The sequence below is a fragment of the Chinchilla lanigera genome, unplaced genomic scaffold (assembly GCF_000276665.1).
Source record: "Chinchilla lanigera isolate Chin_1 unplaced genomic scaffold, ChiLan1.0 scaffold00106, whole genome shotgun sequence".
Taxonomy (NCBI): domain Eukaryota; kingdom Metazoa; phylum Chordata; class Mammalia; order Rodentia; family Chinchillidae; genus Chinchilla; species Chinchilla lanigera.
In genome coordinates this window covers 975,518-996,162 of record NW_004955507.1, presented here as the reverse complement: position 1 = coordinate 996,162, position 20,645 = coordinate 975,518, and the positions used below count along the sequence as shown (strand labels likewise).

At 35.2% G+C, this 20,645-nt stretch overlaps 2 protein-coding genes across 3 annotated transcripts in view; both read right to left on the bottom strand.

Moving 5' to 3' along the window:
- The window catches only part of Hells (helicase, lymphoid-specific), a 39,464-nt gene extending 38,690 nt beyond the window's left edge, over positions 1-774 (bottom strand). The window contains exons 1-2 of one of the 2 annotated variants that reach the window (XM_005407530.2): positions 604-774; positions 115-236 (exon numbers count right to left, since the gene is read on the bottom strand). In XM_005407530.2, the coding sequence (XP_005407587.1) occupies positions 115-236; positions 604-634 (153 nt within the window). In that variant the 5' untranslated portion in view covers positions 635-774. Of the gene's footprint in view, positions 1-114; positions 237-340; positions 499-603 lie in introns of those variants that run through there. The other variant, XM_013506206.1, reaches the window with a different exon arrangement.
- A 4,503-nt stretch (positions 775-5,277) lies between these two features.
- The window catches only part of Tbc1d12 (TBC1 domain family, member 12), a gene marked incomplete in the record, with an annotated part of 102,988 nt that continues 87,620 nt past the window's right edge, over positions 5,278-20,645 (bottom strand). Inside the window, 7 exon segments of the mRNA XM_013506205.1 lie at positions 5,278-5,885; positions 6,832-7,090; positions 9,252-9,361; positions 9,834-9,962; positions 13,623-13,694; positions 15,171-15,259; positions 17,886-17,966. Of these exon segments, the coding sequence (XP_013361659.1) occupies positions 5,817-5,885; positions 6,832-7,090; positions 9,252-9,361; positions 9,834-9,962; positions 13,623-13,694; positions 15,171-15,259; positions 17,886-17,966 (809 nt within the window).

The window sequence follows — 20,645 nt, the reverse complement described above, 5'->3', positions numbered from 1 at the left end:
AAAAAAAAAAAAAAAAAAAAAAAAAAAAAAAAAGGAAAGAACACAAACCACCTCTCCAGGGAAGCCTCAGGTAAGATCAGAAATTAACAATGTTTAATCCGATTCCTAAATTACCTTTTCTAGCATCTTCCGCTCTCTTTCAAGTCCTGCGGCCTCAAGCTGTTCTTCCTCCTCTAGCATGGCTGGGGTAATCACGGCGGTCTCCGGGGGTTCAGCCATTTCTGCAGCTAGGGACCCTAAGAGGAGGAAATAATTTTAAACCGTCGGTCTAGAAGTCACCAACTACTCAACTTCGACGCACTCAAAGCAAGAATCCAAGCCCCCAGGGCCCCAGCACCACCTCACAGAAGACTCCCAGCGCCTACACCGCCTCAAATTTTTCGGAGCCTCAGTTCATAAACCGGGATGCTCGGGAAAACGCAGCTGCCCGTCTAAAACGCTCTACGCCAGGCAAGTAGGTGCGACTGCTAGGCGACCCCCCCGCTCGGCTCCCCACGGCTTCTCAACCCGCCTCAGTCCCGGCCCGGGGTCGCTCCCTCCCCCAGCTCCGCCGCAGCCCCCACGCTGCCCACCCCCGCCCGAGGGAGGGCTGTCCTCGCTCACCGCCGCTGCTCGCGGGCCGCTCCGCCGGCATGGCTATGCGCTCACCGGGAACCGGGTCGGCTCCTCTTGGCACCTGCAAGGCCGCGCGATAATTACCCACACAGGGACCGGCAGCCCAGCACTCTGACCAAACCCCGTGCCAGAGAAAAACGCGCGCTTCTCTTTCGCGGGAAAACCCTGTGGTCTCGCGATATTTCGAACTCCCCGCCCGCCCCTACCGCAGCTACGCGAGATTTGGTGCGGTCCGTGCTTTTGTCGGGAGTCACCGCAGGCGAGCGGTGGGTGATTACCGGCCTTCTTTCTACCCAAAACCAGGTGCTGCTGAATGCCTTTAACTAGCGCTCTGATAGCAAGGCGTCTAGTGACTGGGAACGCCCATTTGCTCGTGTACAGTATTTGATGATGGTTTAAGACTGTGCTTGGCATCTCACACACTGGCGGATGTGATCGAACACGCCCAACCGATGATCCTTCAGGAAACGTGCACTACTGTGCAGGCGAGGCTGTCCGATGGGAATACTGCCAAGCTTGCCAGCCACTTGCCAGCGTAGTTCACATCTTTGAATGAATAACCCTCCGGAAATGGCCCAGAGGGCTCTTGCGGGAGGGGAGAGGGGAAATAGGAAATTAAGATTACGGCAGGATTCAAGCTGTTCTGGACAAAGGAAAACTGAATGCAGTGATAGCCAGTAGAAGATTCAGGAACCAACAAGCAGCAAATAGAGTGGGTGCTACAGGAGCAGGATGTTTCTTCTTATTTTTTGCCTAAGCCTTCAAATCCCCATTTTTTGTCTATAATCCTTTACAACGATTTTTTTTAGTGCCCGAACCCCCCACCCATTTTCTCAAAATTTATGATATGCCTGTTTTCATTTCTGACTCCAACTACTTAATGATTGTATCTATACACAATTTAAGAGTTTACGAGGCACGTCCTACATAATCATCTTCAGCACCCTTCTATTAAAGATATTCCTACATTACAGGTGAGAAAACTGATTTAAGTGTAACGTCAATTAATATTTACTGTTAAACTCACCTCCACTTGTATCTCGATAACGTAAAGCCGTATTACTTTGTCATACTTCTTCTGATTTGATTTTTTAAAACTACATGAATCCTTGAAAAGTAAACACAGGCTGAGGACGTAGCTCAGTGGTAGAGGACTTGCTTAGCATGTGCAAGACCCTGGGTTCAATCCCCAGCATTGCAAAATATTAAAACAAAAACAAAGAAACATATCTAATCTTTTCTGAGCCCGTATCTTACAATGTTTTAAAAGTGTAAATCAAATTCTATCATTTCCTTGCTCAAATTCCTCTACTGGCATTCCTCATAATAAAAATCTAAACTCATTCTCTGGACCTAAGAAGTCCTAATTGATCTGATGTCTGCCCATCTGTAAAGTTTCAAGGACCACTTAACCTCACTTTTTCCCCCCTTATACTGGGAATTGAATCCAGGGCCCAGAACATACTAGGTAAAGCACTCTACTACTGAGGTACATTGTCAGCCCAAACTTTTTTGTACACAATGGACTTCTTGCCATTTCTAAGTCTCTTAACCTCTAGTCTATCCAGTCTTTTACTCTTGCCTTTCCATCTGAAAGATTCTTTGTCTAGGTCTTTTTGTATGGCTTGTATTTTCATTTGATTCAGAGCCACACGTAATGACACCTCCTCAAAGAAGAACTCTTCTCTAAACATCCTGTATTCTCATGACTTTATTCTTCATATTTTGTTCTAACATCTATTATTTATCACCATATGACATTGTTTTATACAGTTGTTTGTTGCCTGCACTACAGTGTAAACTCAGATCAGAAACACTGTCTATTTTATTTACTATTGAGTTGCTTGTACCCAAAGTAGTTCCTGGTACTGCCTATGGTAGATTTGGTCTATTTCTCAGTGAATTTATCTTTCATGTACTGTCTCTTTAGAAAGATTATGCTGACCAGACATTCAACTCAAATTATTTCTAGTTCACTCATTTAAAGGTTGGTTAGAAGAGAATGAACTAGTAGAAGTCAAAAATAATAAGAGTATTGAGCCATGGCTCAGTGATGCATGCTGGTAATCACAGCTACTCTGGAAACTGCCAATTTAACAAGGCCCCCTTTTTAAAATAAAAAAAGTTGGGTATGTAGGTCAGTTGCAATCCACAGTACTGTCCCCCGAAAAGAGGGTATCTGGTTGCGAGTATAGGTTACTGGTAGAGTGCTTGCCTGGCATACAAAAAAACAAAAAGGAATAGTGGACGAGTATGGAGTAAGAAAGGACAGGGACAAGAGTATTTCCACAAAGGATTAACAGTGTTACTAGGGACACTTTTCAAAGGAAGATAAATCACTTAATGGCCAACATGTATACGAGAAAAGTTCAATAAAACTAATCTGGGAAACGCTAATCAAAACCACAATGCAATATCTTATTCCAATTAGTATGGCTACTATAAAAAAAAGATACTAAGCACTGACTAGGATGTGGAAAAAAAGAAACCTTGCACATGTTGCTAGGAGTATAAATTAGTACAATCAAAAAATTAAAAATAGCTAGATGTGACAGCATACCATTGTGATCCCACCACTAAGGCAGGCTAAGCAGGCAGACTACAAGTTCCTGCCTAGCCTGGGCAAATAAATTAATGACTTAGGGAAGGAGATCTTGTCTCAAAATAAATAAAAAATGGACTGGAGATATAGCTCAGTGTTAAGGCCATGGGTTCGAACCCCAGTACCTCAAAAATAGATAATAAAAACAGAATTAGCAGTCCCACTATTGGGTAGATATCCAAAGGAATTGAAAGAAGTCTTTTGAAGCTACGTTTGTACTCCCATGTTTGATGTAGCACTATTCATAATAACCAAGAAATGCAAAAAATCTAAGTGTCCATCAAGTGATGCGTGGATAAAGAAAATATGTATAACCATGTAAAACTATTCAACCATAAAAAAATGAAAAAAATTAAAATATACACACAATTGAAACATTAAATTTTATATTCTGTATTTTAGGAAAACTTATTTTTAGTTTAAAATATACTTTCACCAAAAAACAGAAAACCTGCTATACACCCACCACATAAGTAACCACTTATTGCCTATATGTAAGATTGAAGGGAAGAAGACAGTACAATATTTTAGCTGCCAGTACTCAAAGTCTCAAAAGGCCTGAAGCATCCTTTAGAAGAAAACTCTGCTTTCTCCCTACCCCCAGCCAACATCTCTAGATGTAGCTAATTAAACCAGGTACCCCCCCCAGTAATGAAGACTCATTTCAAGTAATTACTCTGCTTTCGAGTTTTATTTACACAGTAATTGTTACTAGTGGTTTTTAGTGTATCTGTTGTATTTACATTTTATATACACATTTATATTTGGTCTTTTTGAGACAGGGTCTCGCTATGCAGTTCAGACTGGCCTTGAGCTCACATGTAGCCTAGGCTGGTCTCGAACTCACAGCGATTCTCCTGCCTTAGCCTCCCAAGTGCTGGGATTACAGGTGTGAGCCACCACGCCCAGCTTATACATATTTATATTTGAAAGGTAAAGAAACTGTACAATAATAAGAAATAAGAAAAAAATACAGAAGTACATAAGAAAGATTAAATTTAGGCAGGTTATATAACCTCAATGAGATTACTGCCAGAGGTTACATTCCCTCTATCAGGGACACCAATACCAAGGAAATTGTTACCAAAGTTAAAAGGTCATTTTAAAACCTATTAAAACCCTGGACACTCCCTCAATATATTATTACACTATCATTTTCCTCTAAGCAAGCCCCTGTGACAGGAGTTAATATCTGAGGGTTGTACTAGTAGTCCCTATGCTAGAATGATCCATAAGGTAAAAATATATAGGCACCCTCTGGTCCCATACTCCTAAAGAGGCAGTCACTACACTAACAAGGATCTCAGGCTTGTTAGTTTGAAGACTATACATACAGATATCACTAACAGAAATAGTGTGCTTAATTGTTTCAAACCATATTGCAACATAAAAACTATAAATTATTAACCACATAGTATGTTATACAGATACCACTTATCACACTCAAGTGATTTAATTTAGGTTCAAAACTTAATACATTTAATGCCAATTTATCAATGATTAATAATGAATTTGCTATACCATCAGAGTTAGACTCAGAAAAAAAAAGTTAATTTTACCCTTTTCTTTTACACTTATATCCACTGATTAGAAAAAATTATGCATAGTACTTCACAAGTCATGGACTTAGCTATTATAAGATTTCAAATTTTAAACTGGAATTAACATAATTTTGTTTCTACAGAGAAGGAATTTTAACTAAAACATATAAAGTCTTTTCAAGTAGTATACTATTTAAGAACTCCCACAATTCATTACTTTTTACTCTTACCAGTGAAAAGCCTCATTTATTTATTTTTTAGACTTACTCCCAAAGTCAAGTCTTTTCAGTCCACTAAAGTGCAAAGAACTTCCATTCTATTAATTAGTTTTCTTAATGTTAAATTACTAGGTGAACAATTTGTTAGATTAGAAACTGAAAGGCTGATTCTTTCAGTGAGAAGAATTCTTTAAGGCAGATAATTTCCCTTCAAGAACAAATAGACACAGCTATAGTACAAAACCTAAATGAACAAGAGAAACAATTTTCCCCCAGTATTTCCAGTTCCCAGATAATTCACATTTGCTCCAACCTGCAGATGAAGATAACTTTGGTGACTTAGTGTACATACAAAGTTGCTTATTCTTGGTCTATAATACAATCTTCAAAGTTTGAGACTAGAGATAACATCTGTATTATAGCATTTTGGAGGTTAAAGTAATATTGAACAATTCTACTCTGACCTTCAAAGTGCCTCTGTGGTAATTACTTAAAAAAGAAAAGATGTAAAAATTTGAACTATCTCTGAAGCTGTTTAAAAATTTATTGCATTAGATTGTTCAATCGAAATTATGGAGTCTGAAATAGTCATTTAAACTTTTTCCTCTGGGAAAAAAAATGGCTATCCCTATAAAATACTTTTATTTATTCATTAATACTGTCAATAATTACTTATTTCATTACTTTGGTGATGGAATTTAAAACTAGCAGTTTTCTACCTCAAGATTCTTTTCAATTTCTCCAACATTTTCTTTCATGCTTTTTACATAAGACACAAAAAAACTAGTACTCCTCTAAAAACCACTGTTTATATTTTAGTTAGTCTGTTCATTTTGAAGATTAACTCTTCAGAGCAGGGCTGCTGTTCTTCTCTCCTTCTTTAATATCCTTCATTACAGATGCAAAGACCTGGAAATTATATAAAATAAAAATTAATCTTCAGAAATTATCACTGGGGCAGGGAATGTTGGTTGGTGGTGCAACACTTGCCTAGCATACATGAGGCCCTGGTTTCCATCCCTAGCACCATAAAAAAAGATTGGGGAAAAAAAGAGAAGAAAAACCTACCACCCAAATTAGATTTAAGTAACTATAATGAAAAAACATATTACACTTAACTCTGTTAACACTTAACAGTCTAAAGACTGTTATTCTCATCCCATTGTTTTTGTAAATTCAATTATATGAAATATGATTATTTTCCAGTTTTTATCAGTTGCCAAATATTCTGATCTGGTAGCAGCATGTTTTCTGAACCAATATTTTTAAATTCATTTTTATGAGTAATCATTCATGGATCAAGTAATAATGCATTTTTTATGTCATGTAGTTCACATGGGCAGTATGTTTGCTTCCTTAACAATATTAACCATCTACGCTGGGCACGGTGGCACACACCTATAATCCCAGCACTTGGCTGAGTCAAGAGGATTACCACAAGTTCAAGGCCGGTCTGAACTATATAGTGAGACCCTGTCTCAAAAAAAAAAAAAAAAAAGATTAACCATGTAAAAAGCCAGGGTCTTACATTAGTCTATAAAAAACTTTTAGTATAAAGCAATGTTTATTAAAATTGTTATCTATTTGAAATAGCAAAGTACTTATTTAACAGTTCTGCAAAAAAATGACTTTTGTGGGTTGTAGTTAAAAAATACTAGTGGATCTATATGAAAATAAAACCCTAGGTTTGGATAGGTGGAAGGGGAGCAATCTGCTTTTGAACTCATTATTTTTCAAGGATAACATATTTATTAATTTAAGCAAATTTAATATTTGAGAAATATAGAACTTCTTTTCCAAAAAGTCAAAAGATTGTTTTAACACATCTATTAGAAGTAAAAACATTTCACTGTACCTGAGTCCATTTTTTGGTGCTATTCTGCATCTGAATTGCTGCAATACAGCTGAACAGCTTTTCTGATGTGATATCTTCTGGTAATTTAGTCAGAAACTGCGCTATGTGAATAAAGTCCATCTGTAGGAGAATATCTTCATATAATCGGAGGATTCCCAATCCTGTCCTAAATAAAAATTCCTCCCCATCTCTGCAAAATACATCCCAAACTCGACAGGCCAGATCCAGTGGTAGCGATTTGCTATATAGTGTGAAGATCCTAAAAGTGGGCAGAAAATAGTCATTGAAGGTTTTCACTCACTGATTCATTAAGCATCTCTACAGAAAAAAAACAGTGTTTAATTAGAAATAAAAAAGCAAATAAAATATGGTTCTTCCTTCAGACTTTAAGGAATAAGTAATAAAATTATGTGAATTTACCTTACACTGAGGAAAAGCCTAACACAATCGAGAGTGCTAGAATACCCTAATGGTTAAAGGTAAGGCTCTGAAACCAGAATAAGAAAGCTTGAATTCTGAATCTGCCACTTAATTATACTGAGCAAGATATTTAGCCTCATACTGTGCTTCAGTTTCCTCATTAGTTAAAGATAAAAGTAAAAGGATATAACTAAAGACAGTAACTGCACCTACTTTAAGATTATTTTGAAAATTAAAGGAGTTAATAAAGTGCTTAGAACAGTGTCTGACACATAAGAAATCATTAGGACTAGGGCTGTAGCTCAGTGGTAAGGTGCATGCTTAGCATATGCAAGGCTCTGAGTTTAATCGCAGCACCAAAAAAGTAAAGAAATGCTTATTACTTCATGAGGAACCCAAATATCATTTTTTAGGAACAATACAAATCCATAAAATCTAACTTTCCCTTTTCCCTTCCATAAATAGGCATCATTTTGTTTTGTTGTCCAACAGAATCACTGAAGTGGTTTTGTTCTTCCTTTCTGACAATCTCTGACTATGCAATTCTTTATGCCATGGTGTTTTAGGTGGCATTCTGGTTGGGGAAGTTGGAAGAATAGGTACTGCAATACTTGTCTTGAAGTTGGCTTGTCAAAGAAAGAAGAATGTAACTTTTTTTTTTGGTGCTACTACTGGGGTTTGAACCCAGGGCCTTCTCACAGAGCTACATCCCCAACCTTTTTTATTTTGACACAAGGTCTTGCTAAGTTCCTATATTGCCCAGTCTGGGCTTGAACTTGCAATCCTCCTGCCTTAGCCTCCCAGATTGCTGGGATTACAGGTGTATGCTACTAGACCTAGCTAGGATAAAACCTTTTACTCTGATTGTGTGTTTATTTGAGGCAGAGCTGAGGAATATCAGAAAGGAAACTAAAAGCTAGTCCTATAAACAACAAAAACCCTTAACGCTGTCATTTACTCATTTTCCCTTGCAAATATGATTTTGAGATTTGTATGTAGTAAGTTCACCGACGTAGTGAAAAAAATCCATCTCTACTTCTTAAATTATAAACATACTTAATTGCATAACAAAAGGCATACTCTTGGAAGTACAGAGAATACTAACTTCACTATTAAAAATGAAAAGGGGTATAAGAAATGCCTAGGCAGTTGCTAATACGCAGTACTCATTCCCTGCATCAGTTGTGATCCTAATATGTCCCGTGTTCCTCAACATTGACAACTGAGGATTTTTTATTTAAATCCATTCATGACAGAATTTGTGTCTAATCTTGGTTCTTTAGATTTCATGATTTTCTTGGGTCCTTCCCAGAGGAACACTAATGTCCCTAGTGGAAACTGAGGCATACACATTAAAAACTTACAATAACAACAACAAAAAAAAACCTAACAAAGTAAAGGGCCAAATTAGGAAGACATCACATTTATTTAACCTATTTTAGGGTTAGCTGCTCCATCTCTTTGGCAAAATTTGCCCACCATTCTAAAATCAATTGGTTACTACTCACCAGGTAGAACCTCCATCCTAGAACAGAAAGTTTTTAATTGGAAAGATCAAAAAAGACATTAGCACCTAAATAAGGTGTCATTTCTCTGTCAGAAAGCTAGACAAGCCTTGAAAAACAGATCTTAGTAAAGAGATAGTATCATAATTCCTTATATGATAAGAATAAAGGAACAGCAATTTTTTCTGAAACCTTAATATATGCTAAGTACTGAATGAGATAATCTGTGTAAAACACTTGCAGTATAACTCAAGATACAAATATTGCTATTCCCTTTTATAGATAAGAAAATAAAACAATATGAGAAATTGTAATTGCAACCCAGAGTCCATGCTCTTAATCAAATATGTCCCCACAAAAATGTGAGCTTTTCTTTTTCTAAGATTCTTTCACATGTATTATGCCATGCATGAGATTTAGTGTAGTTCCTAAAACACACAAGAAGTTACAGTTTATTCCCTTATCATTGTCACTTGTTATTATGTTTCAACTCACCAGTCCATCAGGTATATGTCTGGTGTAAGACTGTAAGACTTGAAATGCAGAAATAGTTTGGAGAGATTTTCTTCAAAGAATACTTCAAATGCTGCAAAATATTTCAACATCTACCGACAGACAAATCAATAAAATTATGAAAAGGTATACTCTAGAAAGAGATACAAATCCTTAAATATTATCAGCACATTTTTTGTATTAGCACTGTGAGTCTTCTCATAAAGTATTCTTAAAACTATACTAGGTCAATGAAGTGTCTATATTTAGATCATCTTAGTTTTCTGATTGTTGGTTTGTTTTGTTTTTACTTTTTTGTTGTTTTTTTGAGACGTTTTGCTTGGTAGTTCAAACTAGTCTTAAATTCACTACATAGCCTTGAGACAAGGTTTTGCTTTATAGCTCAGACTGGCCTTAAATTCACTATGTAGCCTAGCCTAGCCTCAAATTCATGGTGATCCTCCTGTCCCAGCCTCCCAAGTGCTGGGATTACAGGTGTGCATCACCATGCCCACCTTTGTAATCTTAAGGGGTCATTCAGAATACACAAGCATACAAAATATAACCCACTCCAAATGTTCATACCATGCTGTGATCCACCCGAAAAAAGGCCAACTGGCAGGGCTTATTCAGGAGATTTGCAAATGCAATGAAGGCATCTGCTTCTTCCAAATTGAGAATGAGTACTGCTGCAATGAAGGACATTCCTTGGACCTTCAAAAGTAAAAGAAAAACAAAATGGATTTAAATAATTCTATACAGTTTATTGTACTCCTGAAAAATTAGTTAACATTACAAAAATTTACCATGATTTCTTTTTTCTTCCCATGAAAAGTAAATGCAGTCCATGATATTATGAAATATACCAAATTTTAATTTCTTATTTATGTAGTATAATTTAATTAGTATTAGGAAAAACTTTTAGAAAAAGTATAAGCTTTTACTTGCTACAAAAACCTACCTCAGTATACTACCTATTTAGTGTAAATTTCCTGTTGGTCTGAATTCTTTAAAATAAATGTATAGTCACAAAATTTAGTGAAAAATCAGGTGACTGTTTTCTTTTTACAACACAATTCCAAGACAGAAGATAGCCTGGATTCCTGGGAAAGCAAGAGACAGAAATGGAAAAAAACCATTCCAAGATGGAAAAGAAGAACTGGCTGAGACAGAGAAATGAGAACAACAGGACCAGCCTAGTAAAGTACGAAGGTTTATAATGAGAACAATTTGAAGACATTTGGGGAAAGTAGGCTGCAATGTGCACTTCTATACAACTATACATCTCTTTAATTAAATGAAAAAGTTATCAAGCACTTCTGCTAGACATTTGTATGCCAGACATGAACTAAATTAAATGTCTTTCAGACTTCTGACCTGCATGACTGTCAAACAAACTGGCACGGTTTGAAGCCACAAAAGTACACTTCTGTGATTGAAGGCCTTGAGTGAAAGGCTAAGGCATATAAATGCTTGTTTGTGAGTTATCAGGAACAACTATACATCTCTTTAATTAAATGAAAAAGTTATCAAGCACTTCTGCTAGACATTTGTATGCCAGACTTACACAAGATGACCACGAAAAATAGCCATGTATTTTGAAAGAGCCTACAATCACGATTTGTACTTTTTTACTTTTTAATATACGTTAGTATGCATTTCCACTCCATTACTATATTATATATTGAAACTTCCCTTGCCAGCATGACTAGTGATGTTTATTGTAAAGCCCAGTAGGAACTTTCCCATTCTCATAGCATTCTCTTAGCTTCTATGATTCAGTTTTTCTTTGTTCTCCTACTTCTCTGGCTTTTTTAAAGTACCCTTTGCAGATACTGTATAATTGCCTATTTGATCTTCTAGTGTATAAATTCCATGAATACAGAGACTATAATAGGCAGAATAATTGTCTCTTAAAGATATTCATGTTCTAATCCCCAAAACTTGTGAAAATGTTACAATACATGGTAAAAGAGACTTGGCACATGTGATTAAGTAAAACCTCGAGATGGGAAGATTATTCTGGATTATCTAGGTGGGCCCAATATAAGCATCACAAATGATCTTGTAGTGAAAAAGGAAGGTAGAAAAGTGAACAGAGAATCCTGAAATCCTGAACTGCTGGTTTTGAAGACAGACAAATGGGACTAGAACCAAAGAATATAGACAGCCTCTAAAAGGTGTAAAAGGAAAGAAAATGATTTCTGCTCTGGGCCCACAGAAGGCAAACAGGGCCACCAGTACCTAGACATGAACTAAATTAAATGTCTTTCAGACTTCTGACCTGCATGACTGTCAAACAAACTGGCACGGTTTGAAGCCACTAACTTCATGGTAATTTGCGGCAGCAACAATAGAAGAGTAATAGAGACCAGACAGCATTTGTTTGTTTGTAATTATATTCTTAGTACTGCAATATTTGCTGAATGAACATAAGGGGAGAGTGTTAATCATCAGGAATAGAATGGTAGAATAGTAAATAGAATTTAAGACGAATTTAAGATGCTATTAATTTGATATATCATTATTTTATGTACTATTAAAAATGCACCAAATTAGAAAATGGTAATGCTTTATCCCTTATAATTTTTATTTTATGCATATTCATAAAGCTGTTTAAACCCACTCAGACTGATAAAATCATACTTATGTCACTTTTGTGCACAGATGAAAGGAAAATGAAGTTACTTGTACTGTTTTGAGTATAGTCTTTCATTTACCTCCTCTTAGTGTGGTGTACTGAAAAAGACATGTCATCTATGACAGTCTTCCTGTCAAAAGATTTAACTTGAATCTAATCATGAGAAATCATGATAGTGGGCTGGGGATTTAGCTCAGTGGCACAGCACCTGCCTGGCAAGCACAACGTCATGAGTTCAATTCCCGGTACCAGAAAAAAAACCAAAACAATAAAAAAAAAAAAAAAAAGAAATCATGATAGTATTTAAATTCCACTGTATGCTTTTAAAGAAATGTAAGATGTCCAGTGCAAAAATGCAATCATTTATAATTAAATTTACAATAAAAAAACTTAAATGTCAGCTTAAACATATGTCAGTGATACACTGAATGCCTGGGCAAGACAGTCTCAAGACTGCTCAAATCGCACTTTCTCCATAAGACTATTTCACCAATTTTTAAAATATTACAACTTGTTCCACCCTTATCTAGCAGTTCCTCTCTTTACTATGCCACATTTTTGCCATAGCACTAGTCATCTTCTAATATAATACAATTTACTTGTTTATTGTTTGTTCTCCCCTTCTAAACTGTAAGCATTATGACAAGAATAATCTTTTGTTCTCTAAAGTATCTCAAGTGATTAGAACAATGCCTAGCATGTAGTATTAAAATATATAAATATTTGAGTGCATGACTGAACAAACAAAACTAAGTATGCAACAGAACAAAGTACATTGTACTAACTTACAATGATGCCTCTAAAATTCTATTACAGGTGAGAAAAGGAAGGTTTTGTAACTTCTGATTAAACATGGCAATTAAATACTCACATGTTTCCTTGTTCCCTCCTAAAACCCAACCAAAATGATAGTAATGAAAAAGCCGAGAGCCAGGCATGCTGGGACATGCCCATAATGGCAGCACTCAGGAGTCTAAAGCAGAGGATCACAATTGGGAATTCGGCCTGGGCTACATAATAGGTTCAAGGCTGGCTTGCATTACATAGTAAGACCCTGTCTCAAAAAAGAGAGAGACGGGGTGGGGGAGGAAGGGAGAGAGGAGTAGAAAGAAGTATTAACTTATTAAGAGGACAAAGAGAACGAAAAGAATATAAATAATAAAAGATGTCAATAGCATTTTGTGAATTTTAATTTAATTAAGTGAAGAATGCTGAAACTAAAGATCAGAGGAGAAAGCTAATAATCAACAAGCCAATTCAGCCACAAAAATATGGAAGGATCAGGAATTGAAGTTACTAGGTATCTCTAAAATTGAGAGTTAGGGCTAAAAATAGATTTGGCTCAGTTAGTAAAAGTAGTAAATCTTTCCCCTATCTTATGTGAACAGGTGCCTGTATTTCACTTAACCTGGGAGAATGTAAGATGGGCTAAGACAGGAAAAAGCGTTAGAGAGAGTGGGACAAGGTACCACATTGACAACAGAAGTATTAAGTAGTTTACAAAATGAATGGTGAAAAATCCCTAGCTGCACTCCCACAAAACTAGCACCTTGTGATAGAAGCACTTGGCAAAAAGATGTAAAGTTTCCTCTCCAGGTAACTTGATAAGCCCAAGAAAGACAGAGAAAACAAATATTTAATCTTTATCTATAAACATCTAATAAAACATAAGATATTTCTGTAAGAGTATCAATTAAAAGGTTTATATTCAAAAAACAGAAGTGAATACTTACATAACCAACATCAGGTCTGTAACATGTATATGCCCCTAAGATACTATGTAAAACATCATGATATGGGCCACCCTTAGGAGAGAAAAATGAAATTTGAAACTATACGAATAATTGTGTCTAAGTTTTCATATAACATGTTAAAAAACTACAGCATTTCTTAAATGGCTAGTTTTAGTGTATTGTCAAAAATATTCTAAAAGCATTCTGAAACGTTTTAAAAAATATTAATAAAGATATTTTAATCCTGAATAACAAAATCAAATATACTCACTTGATGATGTAAGCTATATAACTTGCAAACACGTTTAAAGACTTCTAGATTTGGTACAACAAGAATATGATGAATACAGATTGATTTTTTTTTTCTTTCTTTATTGAGGGCAAGGTGGTACTAGAGATTAAACGCAAGACTTCAGGTGTGCTAAGCTTGTACTCTTATCACTGACCTACACTCCTAGCCATTGCATTTTATTTAATACAAATTCAGCAAAAGAACCCCATCAAGTGCACTGAATTAAGCTGTATTACTACTTTCAACCTTAAAATTTTTTATCTCATTTTATTTTTATCAATTTTACAATTCATGAATAAACTATTTCTTCCTATTTTAATGATAACTATTGAAAACAGTTAACCATTTTCCCCATTTAAAAAAAAACTATTTTTTCCTGTTTCAGTCATACTTCTGGAAAATCTTAAGTTTAGTGACAAAGTTCTTTATATTTTCACAATTTACTAGGCAAAAGTTAAGTTTAATACAGAATGAAAAGTAAAACAAAGAAATTTTGTGTAATAAAAATGTATGGTGGCCATTCCTATAATTCCAGCTACTCAAGAGGCTGAGACAGGAAGATCCCAAGTTTTAAGCCAGCTTAGGCAACTTGGCAGGACCCTCAAAATTTTAAAAAATGAAACAAGTAGGGCTGGGGATATAGCTCAATGGCATAAGCGCCTGACTGGCAAGGTCAAGGTTGTGAGTTCGATCGCTGGTACCACAAAAAAATAAATAAATAAATAAAACAAGTTGAGATATAGCCCAACACTCCCTGGAGTCAATCACCAGTCCTTAGGGTAGGAGGGGGTAATATCAAGTACATACATAAAAGGTATTATGTACTATGATAACTAATGCATTTTATGCGTTGGAATGAAATGATAGAATTTTCTTTTAAATTTTCCTGTTTTGCACTTATTATATGTAACGATTCCAATTTTTATAGTGCTGTCTTTTGTTTGTTTTCAGTGTTGGAGGTTGAACCCAGGTCCTCATGAATGCTAGGCAATTATTTTACAACTATATTCTATATCCCTAGGCATTTTTGAAACTTTATTTTGTAACAGGGTCTAGCTAAGTAGCTCAGGCTGGCCTCAAACTTGGAATCTTCCTACCTCAGCCTTCCAAGTTCCTAGAAGGACAGGTATGAGCCCCCATGCGTAGCTATCTAGTTTTGGCTTTTTAAAAACAATAGCTGTGCATTTAGAGAATTAGTCCCCTCGTATACTGAAGTATTTTTAAAAATTAGTTACAAGCTGGTTAGAAACCCTCACCTTCTGAAAGATGAAGAGAGATGGAAATGTACGGGATATGTCCAACTTAATTAATTCCAGACTGGCCTCTCGGTCAACAACAGATACACCTGCATTTACCAAGTAAATAAAATTTAAATGATCACTTGGCTGTAACAAGTTCAGTTGTGTAAACACAGAATGATCACATAGTATATGTGCTATTTAAGGAAAGTTAAAAGCTGAATAATCAAGAAATTTCAAGAAATGCCATATAGTTTTTGTTAGAACTTATATGAAGAAAATATATATTTATCAGAAAGGTATATAGTGAAAGAATTCTGCTTCCAGTTTTTACAGAATGTAGGGCAGACCATCCTTACCATGATAACTAAACAAAATCAAGTAATTACAAATATACCACTTAAATTCCAGAAAAGGAAAAGCCAGTGGCCACTTTTATTCTTAGTGGCCCCTGCCATGTCTGGAATGGGTTTAGAACTGAGGTACTCTGCGTGAGCAAAGAGAAACAAAAGGACTTTTCATGGCCAAACAAGATGGATACGATAGATAGGGCTCGAGAAGACTCTTGATTTTCCCATATGGAACTTTCGCTGACTATAGAAAGGCTGGAAAGGCAGAATGAAATCACCTAAAGGTCATGTAGTACTTTGGCAAGCATCTCACTGGAAGGAAAAGCCTGTAATCAAAATAAGACAGTTCTCATCAAGAAATTTGAAACCAGGGAGGAATGAAATCCAGCTCAATTACTGATTGAATTGAGGTGACAAACCCTTAATCTAACTGCCTAAAAGGAAACAGCATGCTTTTTCCAGAGGGGAAACATCAGCTTCAGTTATCATACTTCTTTAATATATTGTGTCTAGCATATAATTTAAAATTTTAAGATATGCAAAGAAACAGAAAATGTGACATACTCAAGGAGAAAACTATCCAATAGAAGCAGACCTATAGATAATCCAGTTTGAGAATTAACAGACAAGAATGTTGGAATGTTGGAATGTTGTCTGTTATATAAATATGTAAAAGGAAGGAGGGAAAAGAGAGAAAATGGATGGATGAAAAGATGAAGAATTTCAACAGAGAAACAATGTATAAAGAGAACCAAGTGGACATTATAGAATTACAAAGCATAATATATAAAATTAAAAACTCACTGGATAGATTTAATAGTATATTGAATAGAGTAGAAGAAAAGATTAGTGAACATGATTAGAGATTAATAAAAATCATTCAAACTGAAGCAAAGAAACAAAAAAAAATCTAAAAGCCTTATGGGACACTGTTAAATGGTCTACCATATATATAATTGGAATATCAGAAAGAAAGTGAGAGAAATGGGGCTGAAGTAATACTTGAGAAGCTAATGACCAAAAATTAAATTACAACTACAAATTATAAATACTCAGGAAAACAGAAAACAGTAATTTAAATAAAACACTGATTAGAACATTCCTGATTACATAATTATTCATTACTCTCAGATAATTTCTACTCATGTACAACTTTCACTATTTACTTATGACAAAATGTCTCAGAAGTTAATGCTTATAGGTTTAATTTTAAAATTCTGATACCTCATAACAGTTAGCTTTTGAAAGAATAATGAAATAGCTGAGGTCCTGTCAGTATAAAACTTCTGACATCTTCACCTTCCTTGCACTTTTAGTTCCCCACAAATAGCTAGCATAGCTAACAGGTCTCAGAATGAATTTCCATGAACCTGGAAATTAAATCATCTTTCTATCCTTTTTTAATCAGTTTTCCTCATCCCTATGTTCACTTTTCTAGAACAGAAAAAAGTTTTCAAAAATTTAATATACTCAAAGAAAACCACTACAAAAGTACCACATCTGAAGCTGTGCTCATATTTAGAGATTTGTTTTTTCATTTTGGGGGTGGTGCTGGTGGTACCGGATATTGAGCCCAAGATCTACATCCTTTCTTAATTTTTTGAGACAGGTTCTTGCTAAGTTGCCCAGGCTGGGCTCAAACTTGGATCCTCCTGCCTCAGCCTCCCAGAATGCTGAGATTACACCAGCACTCTGGTATGAGGCATGCACTATCACATCTGGCTTATATTTTAGGGTTTTATTGGTAGGCAAGAAAAGAGGATTTGCTTTCTATTTTATTTCTATATGAAGTAAAATAAATGTAAAAGAGAAGAGCAACTGACAAAAAAATTGCTGTCCCATTATTTAAGGACAATAGACAGTTGGAATAAACTTATCTAAATTTAATAAACTATGATGAGGGGAAAAAACAAGTGCTTCTGTTTTCTTCAAAATGTTTAGGAAAAACCAAATTGACATGGGTGGAGGGAAAGATGGGGCTATGAATGAGTCAAATGAACAAAGAATAAGGCACAGTAAGATTTATAAATAACTTAGGGAGTAAGAAAGATAAGAGGTCACAAATGAGGTATGAGGAACATCTATCTTGAAGTAACAGGTTGGCCTAAAATGTACTTCATCCCATTAGCCTATTGTGATTTAAATCCTTGGCTCCATGGTACAATAAATCTGGTTTATGCCCAGCTTCTCTAGTTATAAGTTATTAACTAAGCCTTAGTTTCCTCTTCTATAATTCAAGATAATACCTACTAAAAAGGTTAAGGTTAAATGAGGTGATACACATAAAACAGTTACCACAATTCCTCATACATGGTATAAAATCAAACTATTGTCTCCAGTAACTGGGTTTTCATCCTGTAATTATTTTAAAAAAAAATCACACCTTCTGTATCGTTCTCTGAGCTTGTTTCACTGAAGCTTTTCCACCGTTCTTTTGCTCTTGAAAGGAAGATCTCATAAAGTTCTAAGGAAAAAAAACTCATAAGAAAAAGAATATATTCATGTATTTTAATTTTTACTCTTTACCTACTACAGGTCAAATCTCCCTAATATATAGGTATCAAAAAAGCAGCAAATTGAAATACTGAATTCTACCAAAACAATCCATTATATAACCAGAAGGACAGCAGATAAAAATAATGGAGAATGACCATCCACACATCCAGGAAGCTACAATGCAGAATGGATGCATGAAGCAGAAAAAATTTTTGGAGTCAATCGGACCTTAATTCACATTCCAGCTCTGCTACTTACTACCTGTGGGGCTTTCTTTTCTTTTCCTTTCCTTTCTTCCTTTTCTTTCTTCCTTTTTCCTCTTTCCTCTCCTCTTTTTTTCTTTCTTTCTTTTCTTTCTTTCTCTCTTTTTCTCCTATCTTTTCCCTTTTTCTTTCCTTTCTCTCCCCCCCTTCCCTCTCCTTCTCCCTTTCCCTCCTTTCCTTCTTTCCTTTCTTTCTTTAGGATTTTCTGAGACAGGTTCTCACTATGTAGTCCAAGCTGGCCTTGAATACACTCTGTACCCTAAGCCAGGCTAGAACTTAGTGATCCTCTGGCCTCAGTCTCCCAAGTGCTAGGGTTACAGGAGTGTGCCACCACGCCTGGCTACCTGTGGGACTTTAAAAACACAGCCACTCTGAAGTTGGCTTTCTTCATCTGGAAAATGAAGAAAATTAGTACCTACTCACAAGTTTACTTATGATTAAACAATATTATGTAAATCTTCTCACACTTTATGGGGCCTCAATAAACCTTGCTTTTCTTTTCTTAAATTAGTTTTTTCCATTATGGTATTTGTTCTAAATACAAAAATCTCTGTCCCTATCTTTTAACATTAGAATCTCTGTCACTTTTGGGGAATATCACTATGATTCTATATCATAGTCTCATAAAACTTCAGGAAGATTTTCCTCAATTCTCAGATTTTAATTACCTTGACTTTCTAGCTAACCATTACAGATACTTAAAACTACATAAAAATGGTAAATTACAGTGACAGAATACCAAAAACTATTTCTTACCCAACATCAACACTTATATGTTGTCCAGAATACTAAGAACATTATTTTTGCTTAAAATGAATTTTTAAAAAATTATTTTTAAAGGTCAAACATGAACATGTTCTCTAAAAAAATACACATAGTACAAAACAGTATATAATGAAAAATAATTTCCTTCTCTCAGATGCAACTATGCTTACCACAGTTCTCATGAACCCTTTCCAAAGCAAAAATATACATGCATAAGTAAATACATATATATCCTCATTTTAAAAAACACAAAATGGCAGCATATTACATGCATTGATCTGTATCTTTGTTATATTAGAAGTTATTCTACATTAGTAGATAGAAAACTTTTGTTTCTTTTCAAATAACTGCACAATATTTCAGCATATGACTGTAGCATAAAAGTGTTCTTATATTGCCAAGAATCAGATTATAAAATAACTGATTAGATCAGTGACGGTGAACCTTTTAGAGCTTTCAATGATACAAACAGCTGACTATAGCATGCATGTCATGGGCTCACTACCACTGTACTACATATATTCTAAACATACTAATTTCTTCTCCTTTCTATTCATTTTTCACTACTAAGAGTTTGAAATCTAAAAATCAAACAAAATTTCTATTAATTTTGTCCAATACCATTAAATGATTTCATAGAAAAAGTAAATACAAGTATAAAATTTATATATACAATCATTTGGGATCATCAGGCACTAAATTATAAGGAGTGTGTTCTGTTGGGGTTTTTTTTTGACAGGGGGGATTGATCCTAGGGACTAAACTCAGGGCTTTATGCATGTCAGTCCACACTTTTTTTTTTTTTTTTTGCTTTAAACTAGCTCTAAGTCAGATAAGTTTCATTATTCTACCCAAATTTTAAAATGGCCTTGGAAGGGACGGGGAGATGATTCTGTGGTAAAGTGCTTGCCTAGCATGTACAAGAACTGGTTTGACACCTAGTACTAGGAAAAAAAAAGATAAAAAACTGTTTTGAAAGAAGAAAGGCTCAGCAAACAAATCCACCACTTTGGAAGCCATAAAATTGATCCTATAATGAAAATGTGATAGGACATTTTAATTCTAATAAAAATTGCATTTAATTTTAATTCCATACTTGATTCCTTATATTTTATTTTATAACTACAAAGATTTAGCTTGAAGTGGGCTTAAAGATAGTGACTTACACTTAAACAGAGTAATTTATACCTGCACAAAAATACTTTGATTTCAGTGTGTGTTTTCCTCTCACTTTGTTAACAATACTTATACTCACAACAAAATGCATTTTCACTATAAATTTCATATTCACTGTTACAAATAACTGTTAAAACTATCTTTTTGGTACGTCATGATCTTATTCCCATTTTACAGATAAAGAAAACTAAGACTTCTAGATGTTAAGTAATTTGCCCAAGGTCACAAACCTAATATACATAGTGAAACCAAGATTTGAATTCTATTTGACTGACTTTAGAGCTATAAATTTCATGCTTAAAACAAATACAAAAGGGTCAAATTATCACATCTATTCAAAACTAAACAAGAGGGCTGGGAATTTAGCTCAGCAGCAAAGCACTTGCCTGGCAAGCACAAGGTTGTGAGTTCGGTTCCCGGTACCAGAGAAAAACCAAAAAAAA